We start from the raw sequence: 26,056 nt of genomic DNA, 5'->3' as shown, positions 1-26,056 counted from the left end.
TTTTAGATTGGGTTTTTCAGAAAGTTGGGGGATGCAAATTCATGCCAGGAGGGTCCAGGCAGGCAATGTAGATGGATGAACCGGGCTGAATGCAAGACAGACAACAGTGTGATCACAATGAGGAATGACACCTGCCACGCGGCCACTGTGTTGGGGAGGCAGGAGGGAGTGGTAAGGACTGCGGGATACTGGACAGCTCTATTCAAGGGGGCCCTGTGGCTCCGCCCAAAGCCAACTGTTGCCTCCAGGGGAGTGGGTCCAGACCTTCTGGAGGCAGAGCCCCTTTCTGCATGGACTCAAAAACACTGGAGACGGCATCCACTGACCTTCCAATGTCAGCTAGAAATCAAGCGCCTTATGTAAAATCTCCTAACGCTCAAATGTTGGCAATTAAAAAACAATTTAACACCTTGGGCCATGACTTTGGGAAAAATATTCTCCTACTCAAAAAAAAAAAAAAAGCTTGCAAACCGTCATATACAAACCCTCTGATTTAGGGTAAAAAAACCTAGCCTCAGAGAGGCCAGGTGGCTCACCAGGGTGAGAGCCAGCCAGAGGCACAGCTGGAACCCAGATCTGTCCCAGAGAGCCACGGGACCGCCACTCGCTCTTGCAAGGGAACAGTGACCTCGGGCACAGCTGTGGCAGGTGGAGAGAAGGGCAGGGAGTGGAGGAAGTGTGAAGGTAACATAGGCCATTGGTACCTGCAGTTGCCTTGCTTGCCGGAGATCCCGAATTTGGAGTGCGGAACGTCTGGGTTTGGGTGGCTGGAGGGGTGCGGTGTAAGAGGGTGGCGCATCGGACCACGGAGGCCGGAGCTTTTTTCCCCGACTGGTTCGTCTGGGTCTTCGCTGCCACGAAGCGTGGAGACGGGGAGACCTCCGGATGTGAACACTCAGAGCCCGTGTCTGGATCGTCCGGTGGCTCCCACCCCGGGGCGGTACCTGAGAGGGTCATGCTCTCAGTCCCCGTGGGCCCTCAGAGCCGGCTGAGTGAGTGGCCTCTTGGGCCACAGAACCCCACGCTCAAGGTTCAAAACCTCTTCTTCGTCCACAGGGTAGAGGACGTCACTTCTACTCAAAAGCCTAAGAAAGTCCAAGATTCTAGAACCTTCCCCAGCTTCTCCTAGAGGGAAGCCTGATCACCAGCTAACACTCAGAATTTCCCAGAGGCCACTGACCAGCTCAATGGGAAGTTCACCCATAACCCTTGACTCACCCAAGGCTCTCAGGGTCTATGAACGCAGCCTATGACCTGCGCTTGGGGGAACGCGAATTAGTCAACCAGGCACGAGAGCATTTTCTAGAACGTTGGCTCCTAAGCCAAGGCAGCCTGGCTCAGAAGTAATGACAGAAAGCAAACAGGCAGGGACATGCTGGAGTTGACTGGTCGTGGGGGGTGAAAGCAGAGGGGCTCAATGTCGCCTCAGGATTTTAGGGGAAGAGGCTCTGTGGTGCCTCCTGGGCACTGACGGTATTGTTGTCTTGGGGACACCGCTTAAGTGCACGCTGCCGCTTTAATTCAAGTGCGTGCAGCAGTTCCCTGGTGGTGTTTTGGGAAGTCTGGGTCACCATTTCCCAGAACCCCTGCCTCCCTCACCTGAATTCTCTGCAGGAGCTGGAGTCACTGAGAACCGGGAGCTGACCCCTCGGTGGCCTCCACGACTGCCCTGGCCATCCTGGGCGGGCAATGGTCTGCCTCCTTCGCACTGCCCGGGGCCATAAACTACCAGGTGGCCAAGCCCTGAACCTGGCCACACCCCCACATTTAAAACGGACAGGAACGGGGGCGGGGGGTCTGCTCACTCAACTGCAACTCTTCCTCCGAAGATGAAAAGGGGACCAGGCAGCATGGGAAGGGACTGCTTTGGTGCTGGCCAGGGGGCTCATAGATCTCACAGGAACTGGTACACACAACATCCCAGCCACAGCAGAGCTTCCCAAGAAGGCCGCTGTCACCGCCCCCCTGCATCTGGGGGTGTAGGAGGGGCTTCATTATACCCCTGCCCACAGGACAGTATCCATCCATCCTGGGCTTCAGCCACTCCACCCACTGCTTTCAGAGCCAAAAAATAAAAAGGCACTTCCTGGGCCTCCACTGTTGGCCATTCCTGGCACAGATGAGGAAGCCCAGGCCCAGAGAAGCAGGAAGCAGGACTTTACCCAAGGTCACAAGGGAAGCCAGTCTTCGGTGCTTCATTCACCACCCTGAGACACTGAGACGAGCTCAGAGGATGGAGGCTGCCCCCTTGGAGGGTCACCTCCTCCTTCATTCAGTGGTGGCCACATGCCAGGAGCTGGGGGACCCTCCAGTCACAGCCCCCTAAAGCAGGCCCTCACCCGCCCGTCCGAGGAGGAGTCCCCAAGGCCGCAGCCCGCAGAGGACACAGGTCTGTCCACTCTCTGCACTCCCATTCTCCAGAGTCTGGCTTCCTTAATCCCAAACTACAGAGGTGTGGGTGGGGAACGACACTTCTTTATGTTTCCTCCTTCTCTCTCTCCCTTTTGGAGTCAAGGACCTTGGAGGTCCCGGAGTCCAATCAAAAGAGCGGCTCATCTCACGATTCCCAAACAACCTACACATCAGACTCCATGGCATGTGTCCAGAGTCATATCTCTGAGTTCCCTATCTCCCTGAAGCAGTTTGGGGACTAAGTATGGAGCAAAGTGAAGCCCCCTCTGGATCCCAGGTCCCTCACCTTTGGCCTCTGAGGTCTTGGGACTCTTTACTTGCCCTCTCTTGACCTTTGTACCCGACCTGTTCTCCTTATGTCCACCAAAAAAAGTGAGACACCCACCTCTGTGCGACCAGCCTCACAGGGATTTTGAGAGGATCCAAGAACACACAAAATCACAGAAGTACCTTGAATGGTAAATGGCTCTTCAAATGTGAACAGCTGTTACTCGTACTTTTTAGGAATAAGGAAACTGAGACCCAGAATGTTTAATAAGTTTACAGTGGCATAGGAAGTCCATGCCAGGATGGGACAGGAGCTCATGTTTGCCAGCTACTTAAGGAGGCCTCTGCACAAGGCCATGTGGTCCCCTTTGGCCTCAACCCACACATGCTGGGAACCTGGACACAAGGAACAGAGAATTTCTGAGCAATACACTTGCTTTCTTTCTTAGGCCCCAGACTGTACCCTGAAGGACTGTTTCTAGGAGACCCTCTGATCAGACCTTTCCATGGTCTACAATTCCTGATGTCAAAATCCTGGCCATTTGTGTGAGAGACCCCTCGTTCCCTGTGGCAGGGAGCTCAGGGACACCCACGAAGCACATGATATAATAAATCTTCAGGCCTGGGACCTGCTCATCTCTTGTTTTCCCATTCTAGGACACCCTCTGTGTCTTCCAAGCCTCATGGCCTTTGCACATGCTATTTCCTCTGCCTGGAATGATCTTCCCTCCAATTTTTGCCTGGGTAACTAGTGCTGGTCCTGCATACTTCCACATGAGCATCACTTCCTCTCGTAACTGTCCCTGACACCTCGCCTGGTCATTTTCAGTCCCCCGTCCACTTCCCTTCTAAGAACTGATCACCACCTATGATAATGACACATGCTGTGGTCTTTTGGTTGGGGTCTCTTTCCCCATTAGCCTGAATGCTCTGTGAGGACAGAGTCTGCCAGTTAGGCCCAACCATGTACTCAGGACCAGGCACATTCCCTGATACACAGGAAGTGCTCAAGAGGTATTATGGAATCAGAGAACCAATGCCTCAATGTCCAGAAAAGCAAAACTCAGAACCACACTTCAACAGACCACAACAAAGATGGGATGCCCAGGAGGGGACATGAGAAGCTACCTCATGTGTTACCCTCCGGTTGGCCACAGGGGTCTATCTAAGGCAGATGGGCACACGTTGCTCAGAGAGGTATAGGCACCACTCCAGAGTCACACAGCAGGTACGGACCAAGCAGGATGAACTTCCCACACTCCTAATTCATTTCACTCAGCAGTTTGCTCCATCTGTTGACCTTCTCACATGGAATGTTATCAGGCTGGAATTCCTACCTGAGCCCTCACTGGGAAAAGAACAAAGAGCTTCAGACAGACTGGCTGACTGCCCTTATGAAGAACACACGTGAGATGTTTATATATAGGAGATATTTAAAAATAACAGCACGGCGGTCTCCCCTTTCTGTAAAATGAAAAATTCAATGGGAACAAAAAGATTCAGAGAATGTAAGGATTCGAGAAAAGTAACCACATAGACCAGGTGGTCTCCCTGAAACCTTCACCAGGCAGAGGAGGGTGAAGATGCATTTGAGGCAAATGGGAAGAGCATGCTCAACGGCCGGAGGCAGGAATGAACGGACGATGTGGTGCAAAAGGAGTCTAGGTTGGAAACACTTTCTCAGGGATTTCCGTCTTCGAGACAGAACCAGAGAACTTACACTTCCGGCCGTGATGGACTACGTGGTGTAGGGCTAGTTGTCCTCCTTCAACTATAAAGCTGGACAAAATACATAAAACAACAGTTTTCAGACGCTGAACAGTAGGCAGTGCGGGGTCGTGATTTACGACAGAAGACCTGATGTGAGATCACTCCAGTCTCTGCCTGGAGACCTTCTGGACCACAGCACAGGGGTGGAACCCAAAGAAGGCACTGCAGTCTGGGTGAACAGAGGAGACAGTGATCAGGGTTCAGGGATTCTGACAATGGCTGGAATTGGCAGGACAGAATAACAAAAAGGGATGAATTAAAAAAAAAAAAAAAGACCTCCAGAAATATGCAGAGGGGCCTCTTAAAGCGTCTGATGGGTGCCAAACTGATTTGTACAGAATGAACCTCTGCACAGCCTGGAAGGTAACAGCTTCTAGGGGGGGAGTGAGCCGAGAACAGATTCAGAAGTCTCACGAGGGTAGGAGACGTCTGAGTTCCCACCTGCCAGAGCAGACAGACCTTGCTGAACACCTCAAGCATTTAGTTGAAACCCAGAAAGGTCAGGCCTTAGGATTACTCTAACCCTAGAATAAGAACACTCTAGACCCACCCTAACAGTTTACACACAAGCCTTTGAAGTATGAAGCTGATCTGTAAGTAAATTAACTGCCTGCCAGAACAAAATTTAACACCTTTCAAAGAAAGATAACAAAATCCAGATGCTCAACAAATATCACAATGTGCAGCACAGAATAAAAAATTACTTGTGAGGCAAAGCAGGAAAATGTGACTAAATACTCAAGAGAAAAATACCAATCAACAGAAACATACAGAAATGACAGGAATGATGGAATTTGTGGACAAGGACCTTTCAACAGCTTTCATAAATATGCTCAAAGATTTAAAGGATAATATGAACATAATGAGAAAAGACATGATATAAAAAGGAACCAAATGGAAATTACAGAGATGAAAACTAGGATAGCTGAAATGATAAATTCGCTTGATGATTTTCTAATAAGACAGACTGCACACTAGAGAAGAAAAGATCAGTGAACTTGAAGACAGGATACTAGAAACTATCCAAATTGAAGCTCGAAGGGAAAACAGGGATGGTAAGCTGAACAGACCTTCATCACCAAACAGTTTAACATATATGTAAACAAAATCTCAACAACAGAGGAAAGAGAGATTGAGTAATAAGAATATTTGCAGAGGGGCACCTGGGTGGCTCAGCAGTTGAGTGTCCGATTTAATTTAGGCTCAGGTCATGATCCCAGGATCATGGGCTCGATCAAGCCCTTGTGTCAAGCTCCACACTCAGTGTGGAGCCTGCTTAGCATTCTCTTTCTCTCTCCTTCTGTCCCTTTCTCTGACTCATGCTCAATCTCTCTCTAAAATAAAAATTTAAGAAAATATATTTGAAGAAATAATGGCTGAAATTTTCCAAATTTGATGAAAAATATAAACCCACTGATTCAAAAAATTCAGTGAACCCCAAACAGGATAAACACAAAGAAAACTACACGCCATAATCAAACTGATAAAAAAAAAAACAACCCAGTAATATGTAGATATATTTAAAAGCACCCAGACAGGGGCGCCTGGGTGGCTCAGTCGGTTGAGCGTCCGGCTTCAGCTCAGGTCATGATCTCGCGGTCCGTGAGTTCGAGCCCTGCGTTGGGCTCTGGGCTGATGGCTCAGAGCCTGGAGCCTGCTTCCGATTGTGTGTCTCCCTCTCTCTCTGCCCCTCCCCCGTTCATGCTCTGTCTCTATCTCAAAAATAAATAAACGTTAAAAAAAATAAATAAAAGCACCCAGACAAAAAGACACATTAAATATAGAATCACAATCAGAATGATCTCTGACTTGTCACCAGAAACATAAACCAGAAGATAAAAGAGTGACACTTTTAAAGTGCTGGAAAAAAAAAAAAATCTCAACCTAGAATTTCATATCCAGAGAAAACATCCATTGAAAGAAACAGGTAAAATAAAAACATCTTCAAGTAAGAGAATCTTTCCCCAACAGACCTACAATAGAAAAAATGTTAAAGGAAGTTCTTCAGGGAATAAGGGAAAATGATTATAGATGGAATTCAGATTTATTATACAAAGGAAGGAAAAGCACAGGAAATGGTAAATATGTTAGAAAATATAAAAGGCATTTTCTCATTTCTTAATTAACAAATAACAGACTGTTTAAAGCAAAAAAAAAAAATTATTGGGCTTATAACTTATGTAGACATAGATGTATGGTAAGAACATAAAGGACAGGAGAGTAGTAAATAGAAGTACACTGTTATAAGGTTCTTACATTACGTGTGATGTTATGAATTAAATTTATGATAGATTGTAATACATTAAAGATGTGTATTATAAACCACAGAGGAACCACTAAAGAAAAAGGGGGTATAGCTAGAAAGCTAACAAAGGAAATTTTTTTGGAAGTTCTTGATTAATATTAAAGAAGGCAAGAAAAGAAGAAAAAATGAACAATAAGAAGAGATGGGACAACTAGAAAAAAATATAGGGCAAAATATAAAAAATGTAAAAAATATGAACTACAAAATACAAAAATCCAACCATATCCATATGTAATATTAAATGTAAATGGATTAAACACTTCATTTAAAAGGCAGGGATTGTCAGACTAGAGAAAAGAGTGAGAACCAATTATATGTACATACTTCAAATAGAAAGACACAGAAACATTAAAACAAAAAGATCGAAAGAAATACACCATGCAAACACTAATTCTAAGCAAGCTGCAGCAGCTATATCAATAACCGATAAAGTAGATTTCAGCACAACAGGTATTACCTGTTAAAGAAATTAAGAAATAAATAAAGGTACTGAACAATTTTTAAAGGGTCATCAAAACATAATGGTCCCAAGTGTGTGCACCTAAAAGCAAGGTTTCAAAACACATGAATCAAAAACTGACAGAACTAAAGGGAGACACAGCATATCCACAATTACAGTTGCAGATTTTAATGTCTGTCTCTCAGTACTAGATAGAACAAGTGTATTTTTTTTTTCTAAAGCCTGAAAAGGTGTAGAGATTTGATTATTAACCAGCTTAACCTAAGTGACACTACACTCAGGGAATATTCTTTCCAACTCATTCTAAGAGGCCAGTTTTACCTTGACACCCAGCTGAGACCAGGACATTACAAAAAAGAAATGTACACTACTGGTTGGAATGTAAATGGCATAACCACTTTGAAAAACAGTTGGGTTCTTTCTTAAAAGTTAAATACACACGTATCATATGATCCAGCTATTCCACTCCTAGGTATTTATTCAAGATTAATGAACGCATTTGTCCATACAAGGACATGTACACCAATGTTGAGAAGCTTTATTTGTATTAGCTCTAAACTAAAAACAACCCAAATGTCCATCCGTAAGTGAATAAAGGAAACTGTGGTATCTACATCTATCCAATGGAAAGCTACTACTCATCAATTAAAGGGAATGAACTACTGATAACATGTAACCATGGATGAATCTTAAAACAATCCATGGTGAGTGAGAGAAGCCAGACCCTCCCCCCACACATAAAAAGGGTACATACTCTAAGATGCCACATATGCAATATGCTAGAAAATGCAAATTAATCTATAGTAACAGAAAGAAAATCAGTGTTTGCCTGGGGATGGGAAAGTGGTGAGTAAGGGATTATACAAAAGCACAAAAAACCTTTAGGGGTGATGATATGCTCGTTATCTTAACTGCAGTGATGGTTTTGTGAGTGCATACATAGGTCAAAACTTATCAAACCGTACACTTTAAATACAGGCACTTTAGGGGTGCCTGGTTGGCTCAGTCGGTTGAGCGTCCGACTTCAGCTCAGGTCATGGTCTCGCAGTTCGTGGGTTCAAGCCCCGTGTTGGGTTCTGTGCTAACAAACAACTCAGAGCCTGGATCCTCCTTCAGATTCTGTATCTCTCTCTTCGCCTCCCCTGCTCATGCTCTGCCTCTGTCTCTCAAAAATAAATAAATGTTAAAAAAAATTAAATACAGGCACTGTATTGTGTAACAATATGCCTCAATATTGTTTAAAAAAACTTCACCAGAAGAATTTTATTTTCTTGATTATGATGATCATCATCATCAAACCACTGATTGAACATGGGGCTCTGCTAATTCTAGGATTGTAGCTCCCTATCCTTGAGAAATCAGTTGTGGGAGTGATATTAAAAACCAGGTGAAATCCTAGGGAGTTTTAGATAGGAGTGATCAGAAAATATGTTCTTGAGATCAAATAACTCTACAAACTACCCCAGGTCTTAAAATAATTCAGATGCCTTTCCAAGAAAAATAAGTTTCAAAGAAGAAAATCACTCTCCAAACAAAGAGGACACATTCCAACATTTTAAGTTTCTTCAGTTCATTTCAGAGTTGGACTTTCTGATACTCTTAATGTGTTTTAATAAAGTATAGGCATTGTGACTTATTTAAGAACAATGACAATAAATCAATCCATGTAATACACATTATCAGAATAAAAGATGAGAATCATAGAATCATCTCAACAGGTACAGAAAAAAACATAAAACACCTATTTATGACAGAAGAGTTCAGTAAACTAGGAATAAGAGGTAACTTCAACTAATAAAGGGCATTTATAAAAACCTACTTCAGCTAATATAATAATAACGAAAATGATCATCCTTAATGACGAAAAACTGAACCTTATGATTATGAAAAAGGCAGAAATACTCACTGAAGTTTTATACTCAACACTGCACTGGAAGATCCTAACCAGTATAGTGAAACAACAAAAAAATATAGACTGGAAAGAAGCAAAGTTATTTATTAGTAAATGACATCAGTATGTATACAGAAAATCCGAAGAAACTCGTAAAAATGTTATTAGAACTAGTAAGTGAATTTAGTAAAACTGCAAGATACAAATTCAATATACAAAAATTATGTCTTTATGTAATAGCAATAAATAATTGGAAAACTGAAAATCATAAGAGTGTCAAAAAACATGAAGTACTTAGAGATAATTTCATGAAATACGTACAAGATCTCTACTTAGAAAAATACAAACTATTGCTGAGAGAAAAAGACCTAAATACATGGAGAGATATACCATATTCATGGATTGGAATTGCCAATATTATGATGATGTCTATTCTCTCTAAATTGGTCTGTAGATTCAGAGTAATCCTAAACAGAATCCCAGTTGGATTTTTTGGTAGATATTGGGAATCAGAAATTCCCCTAACATTTATATGGAAGAGCAAAGTTCCTAAAATTGACAAATATTCTTTAAAAAGAGCAAAGTCGAAAATCCAAGAGTACCTGAATTTAAGGCTATAAAACTCCAGTAAATGAGACCATATTGGCATAAACATAGATAAATAAATCGACAGAACAGAAATAAACTGACATATATTTATGCTTTCAACTGATTGTCAATTCAATGTAATGCAATGGGGGAAAGGACAATCCTTTTAACAAATGATGGAACCACCAGATATCTGTGTGGGATAAAATTAATCTCAACTCCTACCTCTCACCATTCACAAAAGTTAACTTGAAAAGATCACAGACCTAAACGCAAAGGCTAAAATTTTAAAGCTTCCACAAGATAATTAAGGAGAATATCCTCACAATCTTGAGGTAGTTAAGATATTCTGGGTAGGACCCAGAAAGCACTAGCCATAGAAAAAATTGGTAAATTAGACTTTATAAAAATTAAAAACCACTCATCGAAAGATACTGTATGAAAATCAAAAGGCATGTTGAAGACTGCAAGAAAATATTCATAGTACATATACCTGATACAAGACCTGGCCCTACAATGTATAAAGAACACTTACAATTTAAAAAAAATTTTTTATTGTTTATTATTTTTTGAGAGAGAGAGACAGAGAGAGAGAGAGCAAGCAGGGAAGGGCTAGAGAGAGAGGAAGACACAGAATCTGAAGCAGGCTCCAGGCTCTGAGCTCTCAGGACAGAGCCCAACGGGGGGCTCGAACTCATAGACCGCGAGATCACAATCTGAGCTGTAGTCAGCCGCCCAACTGACTGAGCCACCCAGGTGCCCCAAGAACCCTTACAATTTAGTAATACAAACAACCCAACCACAAAATGGGCAAAAGACTTTAGACAATCTCCAGAGTAAAATACACACATGGCCAATATGCAGATGAAAGCATGCTCAACATCATTGGTCATCAAGGAAATACAAATTAACACCACAATGACCAGTAAGCACTCACCAGAACAGCTAGCATTAAACAGCCCATCGCCTACAAACTCTGGCAAGAATGTGGAGGAAGTGGAACTCCCATATGTGGCTGGTGGGAGCGTAAGATGCTACAGCCATTTTGGAAAATGGTGTGTAAGTTCTTAAAAAGTTAAACACACTCTCCCCTATGACCTAGCAAGTTTACTCCTTGGTATTTTACCCATGAAAAATAAACACATATGTCCCCAAAAAGCCTCCTACAAACACTTTCATAGCAGGTTCAGTCATAAGAGCCTAAAATGGGAAACTGAAATGAACAAGCAAATGGCTAAACAGGGGTATTTTCATACAATGGAATACTGCTCAGCGGTAAAAAAAAGAACAATTGATACATACAACGTGTATGTGTCTTACAGACATTATGCTAAGTGAAAGCAGCCAGGCACCAAAGAGGATCATCAGATGAATCCATTTGTAAGGACTTCCTCTGCAGTGAACACAGATCCTTCTGGATACTCTCACCAGACCCAGGGTCCTCAAGCCCTAGCCCTGGGTACCGCCTGATGAAGCCATCCAGTTCAACCCCTAATTCTACACAGAACCCATCGGCACCCAAATCTCTAGATCCAAAGCCCACTGGAGGGGCTGTTTCAACCTCAGCAAACTAATCCTCTGTTGGATCTAGCCTAAATCTCTCATATCCTCCTAGCCCACATATCTGGGGATCTAAGGATGGAGCCCCCTCTGACATCCAGGAGGGAAGCTGGGAAGTCAATCAGTGGTATCAGGAGAGCGGAAGGCTGGGATGTCCCAACCGAAGGGCCCTTAGAACTCTTTTCCTCCCAGGCCAAGGGAGAAGGGAGAGATTGAGGGCCAGAAACAGGATGGGGCCCGCCCAAGGTCACGCAACCCTGCAACCCAGCTGATTAAACCCAGGGCTTCTGAGTCTCGACTTAGCATCCCTTCCCCCTTTTTACCTTTTCCACCACCGAGGGCAAAAACGGAACTGTCCTGTCTAGTTGGCCATCGCCTAGCCTGGATTAGGCCATGCGTTGGTTCAGACTGAAGCTGTATCACGGGTCACTGGCTCCGGAGTGGGGGTCTCAGGAACCACAGGATTCAGAGGTGCTTAGGGGTGGGGCCACTGGAGGACTTGGATGAATGATGCCCACCCTGAGTCTACCGAGGGAGACTCAGGCTTTCCTGGCTGAAGGGTGGGGCTTTCCCAGCTAATCCAGCTACTGCGGTAAGGTGGCCCGGGTCAGGCCTGGACACCTAGAGGCTGCCCCAGGCCAAGCCCACCTGTACATTCACCCTGCCCTGGCAAAGCCTCGGCCTGTGGCTGGCCCACCCCTCCCTCCAACTCCTCCAGGCCCCAACCAGAGAAGGTACTCACTGATGGGGGCGTGTAAGGCCACGTGCTCCTGGTAGGGCGTGTAGTACTTGTACTGCTTTCCGCAGAATTCACAGGTGTAATTGCCAGTTTCTGTCCAAGGAGAGGCAAGTGTGGGAATGGGCACGTGACCCCCAGCAAGCAGCAGCAGCATGCTCCCTCCCCTCCGGCTCCCCTCATCCTGGGACCAACTACAACCGAGCCCACTGGAGTCAGCCTGCCTGGGTTCAGCTCCCAGCTCCTCCTCCATGTCCAGCCGTGTGACCTTGGGCAAATCTCTTAACCTCTCTGTGCCTCAGTTTTCCTATCTATAAAACGGGGGTAATAATCGGACCACCTTGTAGGATTGCTGTGAGGATTAAATTTATACGTCAAGTGCTTAGAACAGTACCTGGCACACGCCGTTTCTCCGTCCACACTCCCCCCCTAGACCCTGGTGCTCAGGAAATGTGTGGTGACCAGTGCCAACCTCTCGCTCAGCCCTTCTGCGATGGCCACGCTTGGGTCCCCTCATCTCCAAGACCTTCCCCGCCCCCAAGCACCCCCACCCCCCCGGCAGAAGGGGTCACGTCTTCCTCTCAGGCCCCACCAGACTTTATCTTTACCTCTCTTTGGGCACTGCCTAACTTCTTTCTTCTTAAAAATTTCTGATGTAATATTGTTCACTGGGGGAAAATTATAAAATACTGATAAATACAAATACAAAACTTAAAGAGTACGAGAAATTTCAATCATCTGTCGCCCCCAAACAAAGAGCAGCAGCTGCCCCCTGGGGTGGAGTGTGCAACCTTGCCATCCGCCCCCGGGTCCCACCCCTCACTCCCATCTCCTCCGGAGCGGGCTCCTCTCCCTGACATCAGCTGTCTAGCTCCGGTGGGCCTTGAATTAGCCAGCCCTGATCCGTATCCTCTTTGTAACCTGGTGTATTCAATCGACGATACTTTGTGGACATCTTGCTCAATCAATAAACATCGATCCCTACTGCATTTATTGGCTGTATGGTTCCCTCTGGACTTTGAAATCTGCTGAGCCAGTCTCCTGCACCAGGGGATGTTCAGATCGTTTCAAATTTTTTTCCCTTACCAAAAAAAAAAAAAAAAATGCAGCAATCCACATCTTTGTAGAAATGTTTGCACATTTGCTCATCATTTGTCACATCGTTGCAAAGTAAAGATTATTGTGCATAATCTTTGCTCATTATTTCCTCAGGATAAATTGCGGGCATGCATTTTTAAGGCTTTTGATAACCACAGCACCAAGTACATATCAAAAGGTTGGGCCAATTTTTATCCCAATCAGAAAGCTGTGCCTTATAGGGAGAATTCTATTGCACTGCTGGTTTTATTTTCCATTTGTTTTGAGTTCTAAGGAAATTGACTATTTTTCATGTTTAATTAACTGTAGTTTTTCTTTCGTGACTTTCCCATTTGAGTTTACAGCCAATGTTTCCATAGGCGTATTTACATTTTTTTAATGGCTAAGAACTCTGCAGATTAAGGACATCAACATTTTGCTCTATATGTCACAATTATTTTTTCTCAATTTTTAAAAATTGTTTGTGGTCTTTCTCTCTCAATACGGATTTAAACTTTTTCATAAATAACTTTTATAACTGATTCATGAACACTGGAAAAGATAGACGATTTGCTATTTACAGGCTTCGAAGTTGTTAGCTAGATCAACCGTATTAATTATATTATTCAAGCCCTACATGATCCCGTTTGTCTACCTGCTCTCTCCAAGACGGTCATGATCAACCTTTCCATTTTGTCATATTCCTAAATGTATTTTGTATTTTTAGATGTGATGTTGTCTGCCGCATTTAAGCCTCACGAAATCAAAACTGTCAGTGTTAACTAACTAACATTACACGATTTTGTAACACGGTGCTTCTCAAAGGGTGGTCCCTGAGCCAGCAGCACCGGTATTGTCTGTCAAACTGTTAGAAATGCATATTCTCTGAGACTTATTCAAGACGCTGAAAGCAAAATTCTAGGAATGGGATCTAGCAATCTGTGTTTTAACAGTGCCCCTAGAAAACTGTGATGCAGAGGAAAGTTTAAGAACCACTGCTCACACTTCTAATTATACTCTTGTATTAGTTTGATGGACATTCATTCCAAATAGTTACTTTCTAGGATCTTTCTTTCTACTTGTCTACATGTGCCTGAAAACACTTCCCTAAACTGTCTTGGGAAAATTCATTAAAAAGATACTTTGCTAAATGTCAGCCGAAAATGATGAGCAAAAGCAGTCATGGTTCCTGCCTTTAAGGAGCTTACAGTCTGGGAAAGGAGACAGAAAAATCAAATAATCACACAAACTTAACACTGCAACCACAAGAGGGGCTCTTAAAGGAGACACTTACAGTGCTATGAAAATCCTAACAGGGAACTCAATTTAGTTAAGGAAGCAAGAGCGAGTTCCCTGAGAAAGATAAAAGATGAGGAATTAACTAAGTGTGTTGCTAATAAACCATTATTTCAAATTAACCTGAGAATCTCTGTCTTCTAATGAAAGAGATTATGCCATTTGCTTTTATTTAAAGCCATAATTGACTTGGTTTTACGTGTTTTATGTTTTGTTTCTTTTTTTTTCGTGCTCCACCTTTTCTGGTTTCCTTTGTTTCAGTTGTTTGATGAATGAAATCTTCTCTCTGCCTTTCCATTATTCTCCAATATTCCATTATTTTCCAATATTCTCCTTTGTTTTACATAGCATGTAAGATACATCTGTCTGTTACAGTTAAGCAGAAAATGGTAATTTCAAGTCTATTACCATTGAGAAAGGCAGTTTAACTCCATGCTTCTCACACTTTTGCATGTTTAAGAATCATCTGGAAAGATGGTTACAACACAGATTGCTGGGCTCCACCCCAGAGATTCTGAATCCGTGGCTTGGGGGTGGAGCCTAAGAATTTACATTAAAAAAATTTTTTTTAATGCTTATTTATTTTTGAGAGAGAGAGAGAGAGAGAGAGAGAGAGCGCGCACAAGCGGGAGAGGGGCAGAGAGAGAGGGAGACACAGAATCCAAAGCAGGCTCCAGGCTCTGAAGCTGTCAGCACAGGGCCTGACACAGGGCTCAAAACCACCAACCACGAGATGACCTGAGCTGAAGTAGAACACTTAACCGACTGAGCCACCAGGCGCCCCAAGAATTTACATTTCTAATAAACTTCTATGAGATGCTGCTGCTGCTGGTCTAGGGCCCACACCATGGGAAGGGCTGGTTTAACCTACCTCTACTGTATCCTTCACCTATTCCTTCCTTCTCATGTTTTTAAAATTCATTTTTAGTATTTTACAATGATCTTTGTCCTTTGCATTCAATTTTATAATCAGAGTCCAACATTTTAAACTTAGCTTCTAGCTTATCTGGTTTGACCATTTACCACCAGTCCTCCCGAGCTAGGACTTCATTCCTGACAATGGACTCTTCAATGTGCTTAGTTCCCTGGAGTGTGTTTTTTAAATTTTCTGAAGATGGGTACATAGGAGAAATAGTGGGTTTGGGGGCCCTCACTTTCCCCTTTACTCCTAAATTGTAAGCTGTCTAGATACAAAATTGTTAAGATTACAACCTTTTCCCTTCAAAACGTAGTGTCGTCTTCGGACATTTAGTACCGTACCCAAGTCTGAGGCAAGTCCCCCCTGGGTTCATCTTGGATAACACCTGGCTTTTCTTATGTCTAGATGCCTGTGTATTTTTTCTTTATATTTACAGTTTAAAAAATCACTAAGATCTATTTAGTTATGGGTCTCTTTACATGGAGACAGGTTACACCACAATCATCTGTCATCACCTGAAATACAATGAGCCCTTAAATCTGCACACACAGGTCTTCCTTTAGCAAAATTTTCTTCTACTGTATCTTTGGAGTATTGCTTCTGTCCCACCGGTACAACACCACTAATTATCTGAAACTGGCTCTCCACGCTCTGTATTTAGCTTGTTTTCCTTTCCCCTGGTTATCTTGATCCGTTCAGATTTCTCATCCCCATAACTAATTCCATTTCTGCAGATCAATTCTGCTCTTTACTATCTATACTGTAGGTTTTAATTCTGCGCTTCTATTCTGTTTCTCTGTAGTCCTTTACGTCATTCTTTTCTCTCTGCCTCTTCGTTCTATCCTGCTGCTCTGTCACCACACTTCAGGATCCTCTTTCACACGGGTCATGCTGTGGACTGAACTGTGTCCCCCTAGCTCCCCAAATTCAATTGCTGACGCCCCACCTCCCCAGGTGATGGTGTTTGGAGACAGGGCCTGTGGGAGGTAACTGGGTTGAGATGAGGTCATGAAGGTGGGGCCCTCACGACTGGATTGGTGCCCTTATTACAAGAGACACCAGGGAGCTTGCTTCCACTGGTCTCCCATCATGTGAGGGCACAGACAGAAGGTGGCCATCTGTGAGCCAGGAAGAGGGTTCTCACCAGAATCTGACCAGGCTGGCACTCTGATCCTGGACTTCTAGCTTCCAGAACCGTGAGAAAATAAATTTGCTGAAGCCATCCAGTCGGGTATTTTGCTAGGACAGCCCAAGGAGAGTGAGGTAAATCATATTTTCTTATACTTGATTATGGTTGTCACAGAATGTTCTTCTAGATTTTGTAGTAAGGTCATCTTCAGAGGTATGCTTGTCCTCAGAGTCTCCTAAATTCTGTGGAATTTTCACAGATTCATGGTTTGGGGTTTTTTTTTAATTTAAAAAATTTTTCAAGTTACTCTTCCCTATCCACATTTTTAAAAAATCAAGTAAACTGCAGATGAATTCAGACTTACTGTTTTCGATAGACATGAGTGAACTGTCCTTGACCCTCCCATTATCATCGTAGTCATGAGCATGGGAGACCAGTGCCATGGTAGTTATTTCTCAGATCTGCAGCAGGAGAGCAGCTGACATGCAAGGCCCCTAGGACAAACTCTCTCTTTCTAGAAGGATTCCTCTGCTCTGTCATGGCTCCAGCTTCTTCCTCCCTAATTCTCCAATTTGCTCAGATGATGCGGATATGGAAGGTGTACTTCCCAGCATGCACTGCTTCAGGGTCTCTCCTCTTCCCGGACCAACAAAACTCTATTGGTGGTGCGGTGTGCCTCTCATGGCTCCTCTCACTCTATGCCTTCTCATTTTTAGAGTTCTGTGGCCTTGGGCTGCTTGAAGCCCAAGCAGCAGCGTTCTTACCTCATAAGGCAGCTCCTGAGTGGTGACGGGAGATGGTCACACTATTTTAGCAATCTCCGCTCCATAACGTCAAGCTGGGAGCATTCAGGGAGCCAAACCCAGTTCCCTTTGCTCAGTGCAATTCCCAACTGCTTATGGTGTGTGACAATTCCACCGGCCGTCTGTCTGACTCAGTTACTGATCTACAGAACAAGTTCCATCTAGTTCTGTACCTTCCTGGGTAACAGGTACCACTTATTTACTAATGCCTTCCGTGTGTGCCTAAAAGACTACACTAATTCCTGTGCAAACATAACCTCATCTCATCTCCACGACAATCCTGAAAGAACTGTCACCACCCCATTCTCGAGTTAAGGAAAGCGTAGATTAGGGAGATTATAGAGCATGTACGCCCTCACGCAGGTATTAAATGTAGAGCTGGGGTTCATAGATGGGGTGCTCTAAAGCTCTTACAATCGGCCGTCTCTCGACAACACCACTCGTGTGTTAAGCCCTGGATGCAAGCCAGGTGCTGGGCCAAACACTTCCTGCAGGCATCCTCCAACAGCCTTACAGAACAGATAGACGCTCTTGTCCCCAGCTTACAGATGAGTCAAAGGACACTCAGAAGGGGGATAAAGTAGCTGGTAAATTGGAGATGGCAGCATTCAAATGTGGGCCAGATTCCAATTCTACTTTCATAATTATGATGCTGCAGACAGAAGGGCAGTGCTACCCCGGGGCGGCTGGCAGACAGTACTAACGTGGCAGGTCACAGACCCCGCTGTCCCCGTCCTGTATCTGTCTACGAATGTCCATCATAGAACGTGTCTGATTCCCATGTAGGTTTCCCCACGGTTTAACTTATAGCAGTTTCAGTGTTGAGGGTTTCATCATTTTCTGAGGGAAAAAGAAAACGTGTCATATGCACGGTAAACACATGACAAGCGCTACGCTAACCGCTTCGCAAATACTGCTGCCTCTCACGTTTCTGGAGTGCTTTAAGAGTTAAGACAAAGCAGGCTCATCCTCTACCACGGAGGAGGAAGGACGGAGAAACAGGATGGGGACCGGACCAACAGCTTCCAAGGGTCAGGGCCAAGCTCCACCCTTTGAAGAGCATCCCCAGCTTCCCTGCTTTAGCTCCTCGACTTTCCTTGCCTTGGATTTCCTCATCCTTTCATTCAGTGTCTGTGTGTCTATTCTGCAAGCTACCTTCAATCCTTATTGTAGTGAGGCAGAGTCGACAAAGGCCTTTTCCTGTTGGGTGGTAAGCAAGGAAGGGGAATGTGAATTCCTGAAGGGCTGGGCCAGACCCCTCTCACTCGTGAGACTCTACGCAATCCATTCTTCTAGAAATAGCCAAAATAGTCTTCCTAAAGTGCAAATCCGATCAAGTCCCTTCCCCATGTGGTAAACTCTCTGGCTCCTTGTCCCTCAGAATGAAGTCTAGATGCCTTCCTCTGGCATTCAAGGCTCTCTCTCAAGACTTCAACTCAGAATTGATTTGCCTTTCAATTCCCAGAACAGGCGCTGCTCTCCCACTTCCGCCTATGACGCAAGAGCTCATTCCCCACCCTCGTCCCCAAGCAGAAGCCTCCAGGATTCCCGCGGCTGGCCAGGTACTGCGCCAGCCCCCATGGCTCCTTGCACTTCAGATTATGCTGGAACTATCTGCTACTGACCCACTGCCCCCTCCCTGTACCCAAGGGCAGGGCCACAAATGCCCCGCCCACTGATGTGTCCCCACCACACTCAACGCCAAGTATGCCGAGAACAGGCAGGCCGCTGTGTGACCCCCGCCCTCAGGGGTTTACTTGGGACAAGGACAGAGTGTCTACATGTGGCTCCCCTGGACAGCTTCATTTGCTGAGGAACCCCTTCAGATGACAAGTTATTTTCAGAGCACCTACTATGTACCAGGCACTGTGCTAATAGGTGATTTACATTCACGATCTCATTTAATCCCCCAACAAACCTTCGGGGAAATGTCATCCTCATTGACATGTAAGGAGCCGAGGCTCAGGACGGCTAACAGACTACCAGGGCACCAAGCATGTGCTCCTTTCACTGCCCTGACCGTGACCCTGTGCTGTTCTGCTGCTCCTCAAAAGCTAAAGTCCTAAGACTGGCCCATTTGACAGGTGGGCAAAGTGAGGTCTAAGGAGGTCAGTGGTCACTGGCCAGCACCACTGTTTCAGGGTAAGTGATGTCACCCTCTTCCAATGGCAAGACTTAGCCCTCAGCCAGTCTCCCCCCACCGGCCCAGCTCAGCCCAACCCCAGAGAGAGGCCCGCATACTTGGCCCGATTTTCTGGAACGGTTCCGGGGGTTCCTCCTTCACTTCGTCAGTGGCCACGACACCTTGGTCGAAGGGGTCTGTGGGAGAACACACAGCCCTTAGCGCCCTGGCAACCAGGTCTTGGGAGTCCGGCCGGGCACAGGGAAGTGAGCAGCCACCAAGGACTTACCTGCCCGATTCTCAGGGGCCCCTTCCACACTAAATACTGCACCCGGGCAGGAGGCAGCAGCCGCAGAAGGAAAGAAGCAAACGGGAGGCCTGTTAGTCCCTGCCCACGGCTGCCTCTGCCCAACGCTCCCAGCCTCTGGGGCCCAGGAGAGCCTACCCTGGCCAGCATGGAGGCCCCAGAAAACCAGGGGCCACAGGAGGGCACATCCCAACTGGGACACAGACTGCGCCTCCATTCCCCATCCACCCCACGGGCTAGGGTCCAACCCAGAGGCGGGCAATTTCTGCCTGGACTGTTTCTGGGTCGCCAACAGCTACTTGAGGGGCCAGGGCAGGAGAAAAAAAGGAAGAGACCAGTAGGAAAAAAGAGGCGATGTGAAAAGGGAAGCCAGCGGGAGTGAGTGGCAGGGCCTGGTTGTCACAGCCTGCGACAGGCTGGGGATGTGGGGCTGGAGTGGGAGCCCCCCTCCATCCTTTCCAGGCCCAAGACCCTATTTCTAGGATTGAGATTCTAAAAATAAATTACCTAAATTTATTGTTCCAATTTCTAACTCTATAACTGAAGACACTAAAATACCATCATTCATTTTAAAAAACTGGTTTAATTTCATCAGAGCATGTGAATACTCAGTATGAAACTGTAAAATGCATCGATATGAAATTGCTAAAATTCGACGGATTTTGACCTACAAAATGCAATTTCACTTGGGTTACCCTAATCAGAAGTATGTATGGAGTAGGACGGGGACCTTCTCTCTCCCAGAATCCTCAGGGTTCGGTCACTGCCCTCCTGGTCTGACTGCCCTCTGACCTTCCTCTGGGTGGGAGGAGGGCGGGGACAGCTGGTGGGTGGGGTAGCAGGGGGACAAGCAGCCCTGGGGGCGGTGGGGGGGGGGGGTGCTCCTCTTTATCTGACTCTACTTCCCAGCAGTGAGGGGCCTCACTCACCATCCACCGCATGCAGGTCCCGGTGCTCTTGGAAGCAGCTGTAGTATTTGTACTTCTTCCCACAGATGTCACATGTGTACCTGAAATTGTCTGCGGGGGACAGAGAGACACGTGTAGTTACCAGGACTTCGGTCACTCGGGTGGGGTTTCTTTGGGCCAGCTCATCGGCTTCACGACCCAAACATGAGACTAGCCCAGACTAGCCCCAGCTGGTGAGCCACGGAGAATCAGTGCCGGGGACGTTAGGGGTCCTCTCCACAAGGAGACTGGAGGGTGCTGAAGCGACTTTCAAACCAACCCGCAATCCCACTCTGTGAGCTGAGACCTGAAAAGGGCCTGACCCCACCTCCCTTCTCGAGGCTCTGCATGTGCAAGGTGCCAGACCAGGCACTTCCTGTCTTTCCTCCATTGGTTCTTGTGACTGAGGGGGAAGAAGCCATTAAAAAAAAAAAAATTTTTTTTAATGTTTATTTATTTTTGAGAGAGAAAGAGAGACAGAGCATGAGCCAGGGAAGAGCAGAGAGGGAGAGAGGGAGACACTGAATCCAAAGCAGGCTCCAGGCTCTGAGCTGTCAGCACAGAGTCTGATGCGGGGCTTGAACTCAGGGACTGAGAGATCATGACATAAGCCAAAGTTGGACGCTCAATCGGCTGAGCCACCCAAGCGCCCCAAGAAGTAAGCCATTTAACACACAGGTAGGCTGAGGTTCAGAAGGGACCTGTCTGTCCCAAGCCCCACAGTTAGGAGGGCCTGTGGTAGGCAGCTTCCCAAAGACCCTGGCCTCCTGGCATTTACCCCCTGTACGATCTCTTCCCCTTGAGTCTGAACCAGATCTAGTTGACTTGCTTCTAATAAAGAGAAGGGAATGAAGTGATAAGATGTCACTTCTGAGATTAGGTTACAAAAGCCCGTGACTTCTGTCTCTCTCACACTGCCTGCCTCTTGCTAGCTGCCATGTTGTAAGCTGCCACAGAGAGAGAGCCACACAGGAGCCTCTGGTAAACAGCCAGGGGGGGAAGTGACACCCTCGGTCCATCAACTTGGGAAGGATCCTGCCAACAGCCATGTGCGTGAGTGTGGACGTTGGGCCTTTCCCCGGTTGGGCCTTGAGAGGAGACCACAGTCCTGGCCAATGCCTCACGTGCCTCATGAGACCATAAATCAATGTTTGTTTAAGTCACTCAGCTGTGGGGCAGTGTGTTCCACAGCAATAGATAATGCACACAGGGCCAGAGTTCGGATGATCCCTACCTAGGTCTATCCAAATTCTGGGGCGGGACTCCCTTAGGACATTGCTCTCCCCACGCACTAGCACAGACGTCCTGTGTGTCTTCCTTGGGCAGATCTCGGGATGACCCGCCCACCTCACCTTCCGGACTATGTCCAGCACAGGGAGACAGAGTGGCTTACTCAAGGCTGCACAGCGGGGCGAGGCATAGCCAAGATTCAAATAGTCACTCAGTTCCATGCCATAGCTGAATCAGGGCACATGGCCTCTCTCTGCCTGGATAAGCCCACCTTCCGCTCCTGACTGAGGCACCAGCCTTCTGGCCCTCCTTCTGCTCCCCAGCACTCAAATACAGGATTGAGGAGGCTCCCTCCATCCCGACGTTGCAATGCCAGGAAATTCTATGGGAAGGTTCTGGTCCCTGCTTAGCTGAACTTAGGGGCACAGATGACATCGGCCATCTCCCTGCCTCTGCCCCCACCTCTTAGACTGCACCTGTCATCTCCCAAAGTGCCCTGGCATCTGCCACAGAGCCTAACTGGCCCCCAAGTGAGATGCACACAGCGTCAGCACACACAGTCACTCTGAGGGTCTGGGGACCCAGCATGCCACCATCCCACCAGGCCCTACCATTTCTGTGCCCACACCTGAACCAGCCAGGCGGTGGAGGGGTGTGGGGGGAGAACAGGTGGAGAGCAGAGGAGGAGAGGCCTGGTCCTGCTCTGCCTCATCCAGACTGCCAGCAAGGGCTGACCCCACCTCGGGATTCACCTTCTGCTCTTTCCCCTCTAATGTGAAGGGACAGGAAGGTAGTAATGAGCTGATTCCCAGGGCCTCTCCCAGGCCGGCCATTCTAGGATTCCAAGCCTGGCTCAAGTTCCCATCCAGCCTAGACAATAACCTCCCCTCTTCATGTCCCATCTGGACCACAATCCTCTCTGAGTGCTGGATACTGGGGAGCAGGTGGAGAAGTCAAGGGCATCCAGGATCTGCTGGTTCCAGATGGGGCCCCGCCCCAGAAATTCCTCTCCCATACGGGCCAGTGCCAGTCGCACTCCGCAGCTGCCGGCCACACTCGTCTCACAACTGCTCACATGGCCCCTCCTACCACCTCCAATAAACGGTGAACCCCCAGCTTTCTGCCACTGAGACGCGCCTTCGCCCTGCTCTGTCGAATCCCATACCGCGACCTCTTCTCAATGCGGGTGGGGACCACAGTGCCAGGCCTACCTAAGACAGGAGTAGATGAGAACCAAAGAGTTATCCCCACAGGAAGAAAGGCAAAATAATTTTCTGTCAATGAAACGACACTTTCAGAGCCTCCAAGGGAGCTCAGAAATGTCTCCCGGAAGGGCACCACGAATCCATCTGGAGAGACAGACTCTGCAGTGGGGCTGCATGACTCCAACCCGACTCGGATGCCAATCAGCACAACTAACGCTGGACACACTCCCTAACCCGAGCGCCTTGGTCTTCTCATCTGCAAAATGGGAATGAGACGGTTCCTTCATCTCCGAGTTGTAATGAAAAATGAACAGAGCACAATGCCCAACCGACAACAAATACTTGGTAAATGTTGCCTAATATCGTTTTGGAAAGGGAATCAACGTAACGGCCGCGACAGAAGTAGACATGGAGTTAAGCTTTTCTTTTCTTAGTTAGGATACAGGTGAGCGCATATATGCCTCCATTTATGATGATATAATTTTTCTAACAGCTAAATGAAAGACCCCTGGACTAGAAGGCATGAGGCCTGGTTTCTATGCCCACCTCCATTACTAACAAGCTGCATGAGTTCTCTCTGGGACTCACTGTCCCCATCTGCAAAATGGGTAGGCTGCACTTGGTATTCTCAACATGATGCTTTTGGCTCCAGGACTCCACAGTCAGGCTCCTGTCACGAGGCTGGTGTTGTGAGGATGCCAGGCTTTCTAAGCAGGCACTGCTGGCTTGGGTCAGGATAGGGGTGCAGGACTGAGAATAAAATAAAGCACAGTGGCCATGGGGAGAAAACTCCCTCGGGAGGAAGGCAAAAGTAATGGAAGGACTAAAAATACCCTTGGCTACAGAGTCCTCAACAGCCAGGGGGCCTCCGGGAACCACGGAAGCCAGATGGAACACAATGGATCATTGAGGGGCTGCCGGAGAGGCCAGGGGCCCAGAATAGCTAAGGAAGGAAAGACAAATAGAGAAGATCTTTAAATGTGTGGCTGACCACAGGCAGACCATGGGAGCCGGAAGAGAAGGAAGCTTTTGAAGAGGAAGGGAGCCAGGGGCCAGGCTGGGGCAGGGCTCGGAGAGGAGGGACAAGCATTCACTACCTCCTAGCCGTGGCCCTCAGGCAGGTGTCTGACGTACCTGAGCCTCGAATGTCTGGAAAATGGAAGCTTAGCCTCAGCACTGCCTGCCTCTCACGTGCTGTGGGAATCCAAAGAGAGAATGGATGGGAAATGCTTTTTGGACCCAGTGCAATTAAGGCCCTGCTTTAGCTCATACACCTCCTCAAACTGCTTTGTTTTAGACTTTTTTTGGTCATGTCTATAATTTAAAAAAATAACTTTTTTAAGCTGACTTATTTTGAGACACAGAGAGAGCGAGCAGGGGAGGGGCAGAGAGAGAGGGGGAGAGAAAGAATCCCAAGCAGGCTCCGCACTGTCATCGTGGAGCCTGATGCGGGGCTCAAACTCACGAACTGCGAGAACCATGACCTGAACCTAAGCCACGACTCAGAGGCTTAACAGACTGAGCCACCCAGGCGCCCCTGGGCATGTTTATTATTTTTAAAAACCTTTTATGGCAGGAGGAACAGGCTGACGAACTATGGGCTGCCCACCCTCTGCTCTGGTGAAAAATTCATTTCCGTCTGTCTCTGGCTATGTTCATGCGGCGTGGCATAGCTGCGCGGTGGCGACAGAGATGCATGGCCTGCAAAGTCTAAAATATTTACTATCTGGTCCCCATGGAAGGATCCGCTGACCCCAATGCAGAAACCTGTTCAGCTCCTCCAATTTTCATAAACCAAAATCACCTGCGCCATGAGCACCCAGAAACCCCTGCCCACGATTTCTTCCAGGACGAATTACTTTCCCGATCTTGTACTGCCCGTGGACAGACGTTAGAGGAGGAACTCTGTGTCGGGCTTCTTTTGCTGACGGTGTTTGTGGGTAATCCGTGTGGCTCTACGTCTTTCTCCCTCGTTGCTTCACGTGAACATGCCACGACTTATCTGTCCACTCCGAGCACTGGGCACTCGGGGTGGTTTCCAGTGTGGGACTGTTGCAAACACGGCTGCTAAGAACACCCGAGTCGCCGTCCTTTGGTGGCCACGTGCACACAGTTCGGTTGGGATACACCTGGGAGGGGAACTGCTGGGTTCTGGAGCTCAGGTTTGTTGGCTGGGGAGAGGTTCCGCCCCAGCCTACACTCATCTGGCTTCTTACCAGGACCGTGGGTTTAGACCTGGGGGCAGGGCGAGCAGGGCCCACGAACAGCAAAGCAGAACACTGTCCTCAGCTGGCGAGGCCCTGTGGCTCCCCAGGCGCTGCTGGGATGGCACACCCCAGAGACGAGTGCCCGTGGGTGTTCGCGAGATAACTCTCCAAAGTAGCATTTCCCAAACATCAGCCATGAAGCCCCAGGCCCATCCAGGAATTGGGAGTCAAAAGAACAGAGGAGGAGATGATGCATACACTGGGTTCCGCAAGTGAGTGCCTGCCCGTGAAGGGCCCCGAGAAGTCCACAGCAAAGAAACGTGTTCATCTGAGCAGAACCCAAGGCTGCCCCGGGTTATCTGGCCAGAGAACCCTTTGCTGATCGAACACCTATCTGCCGCCCTAGGATGTGGGCCGTGGGACACACCTTGGGAAAGGTTGTTCTGAGGCTGCTACAATTCCATAAAGACCCTGTGGCAGGCCCCACAGCCTGAACCACAGCAACGTGGTTCAGGACTCCCAGAGGGCAGTCCTGAGGGACAAGAGCGAGGGGAAATACTCACTGCCTTGGGAGGCTCCCTCCCCTGAGGTGGCTTCAGTGTCTATAAGAGAGAGAAAATGAGAGGGAAGTGAGCGGACTGGACCCGTGGCCGGGCCGTGCCAAAAGAGCGAGAAGAGCAAGGGCAGGTGGTCCACCCACCACTGTGTGCCCAGGATGCTCTCTGCGCATTGAGGATGCAGCGCACACAGCCTCACAGCCCTTCTCCGTGCCCCCTGACCCAGCGCCCTTCCTCCTGGACCATCTCTCCCGTCCCCTCAGCCCTC

General features: G+C 47.2%; 1 protein-coding gene across 5 annotated transcripts in view; it reads right to left on the bottom strand.

Annotated features, from left to right (window-relative positions):
* The window catches only part of ZNF618 (zinc finger protein 618), a 185,468-nt gene that overhangs the window by 25,651 nt on the left and 133,761 nt on the right, over positions 1 to 26,056 (bottom strand). For 3 of the 5 annotated variants that reach the window (XM_019454088.2, XM_019454090.2, XM_019454091.2), the window contains 6 exons: positions 25,795 to 25,833; positions 20,572 to 20,661; positions 19,625 to 19,660; positions 19,455 to 19,532; positions 11,996 to 12,085; positions 705 to 944 (listed from right to left, as the gene is read on the bottom strand). In XM_019454088.2, coding sequence (XP_019309633.2) covers positions 705 to 944; positions 11,996 to 12,085; positions 19,455 to 19,532; positions 19,625 to 19,660; positions 20,572 to 20,661; positions 25,795 to 25,833 — 573 coding nt within the window. Of the gene's footprint in view, positions 1 to 704; positions 945 to 11,995; positions 12,086 to 12,597; positions 12,658 to 19,454; positions 19,533 to 19,624; positions 19,661 to 20,571; positions 20,662 to 25,794; positions 25,834 to 26,056 lie in introns of all 5 variants that reach the window. The other 2 variants (XM_019454087.2, XM_019454092.2) reach the window with 2 other exon arrangements.

Source organism: Panthera pardus, unplaced genomic scaffold, assembly GCF_024362965.1.
Source record: "Panthera pardus isolate Hobbes unplaced genomic scaffold, ASM2436296v1 HiC_scaffold_20, whole genome shotgun sequence".
In the NCBI taxonomy this organism is placed as follows: Eukaryota; Metazoa; Chordata; class Mammalia; order Carnivora; family Felidae; genus Panthera; species Panthera pardus.
Note: the sequence above shows the minus strand (reverse complement) of the source record. Positions and strands in the feature narration are given on the sequence as shown.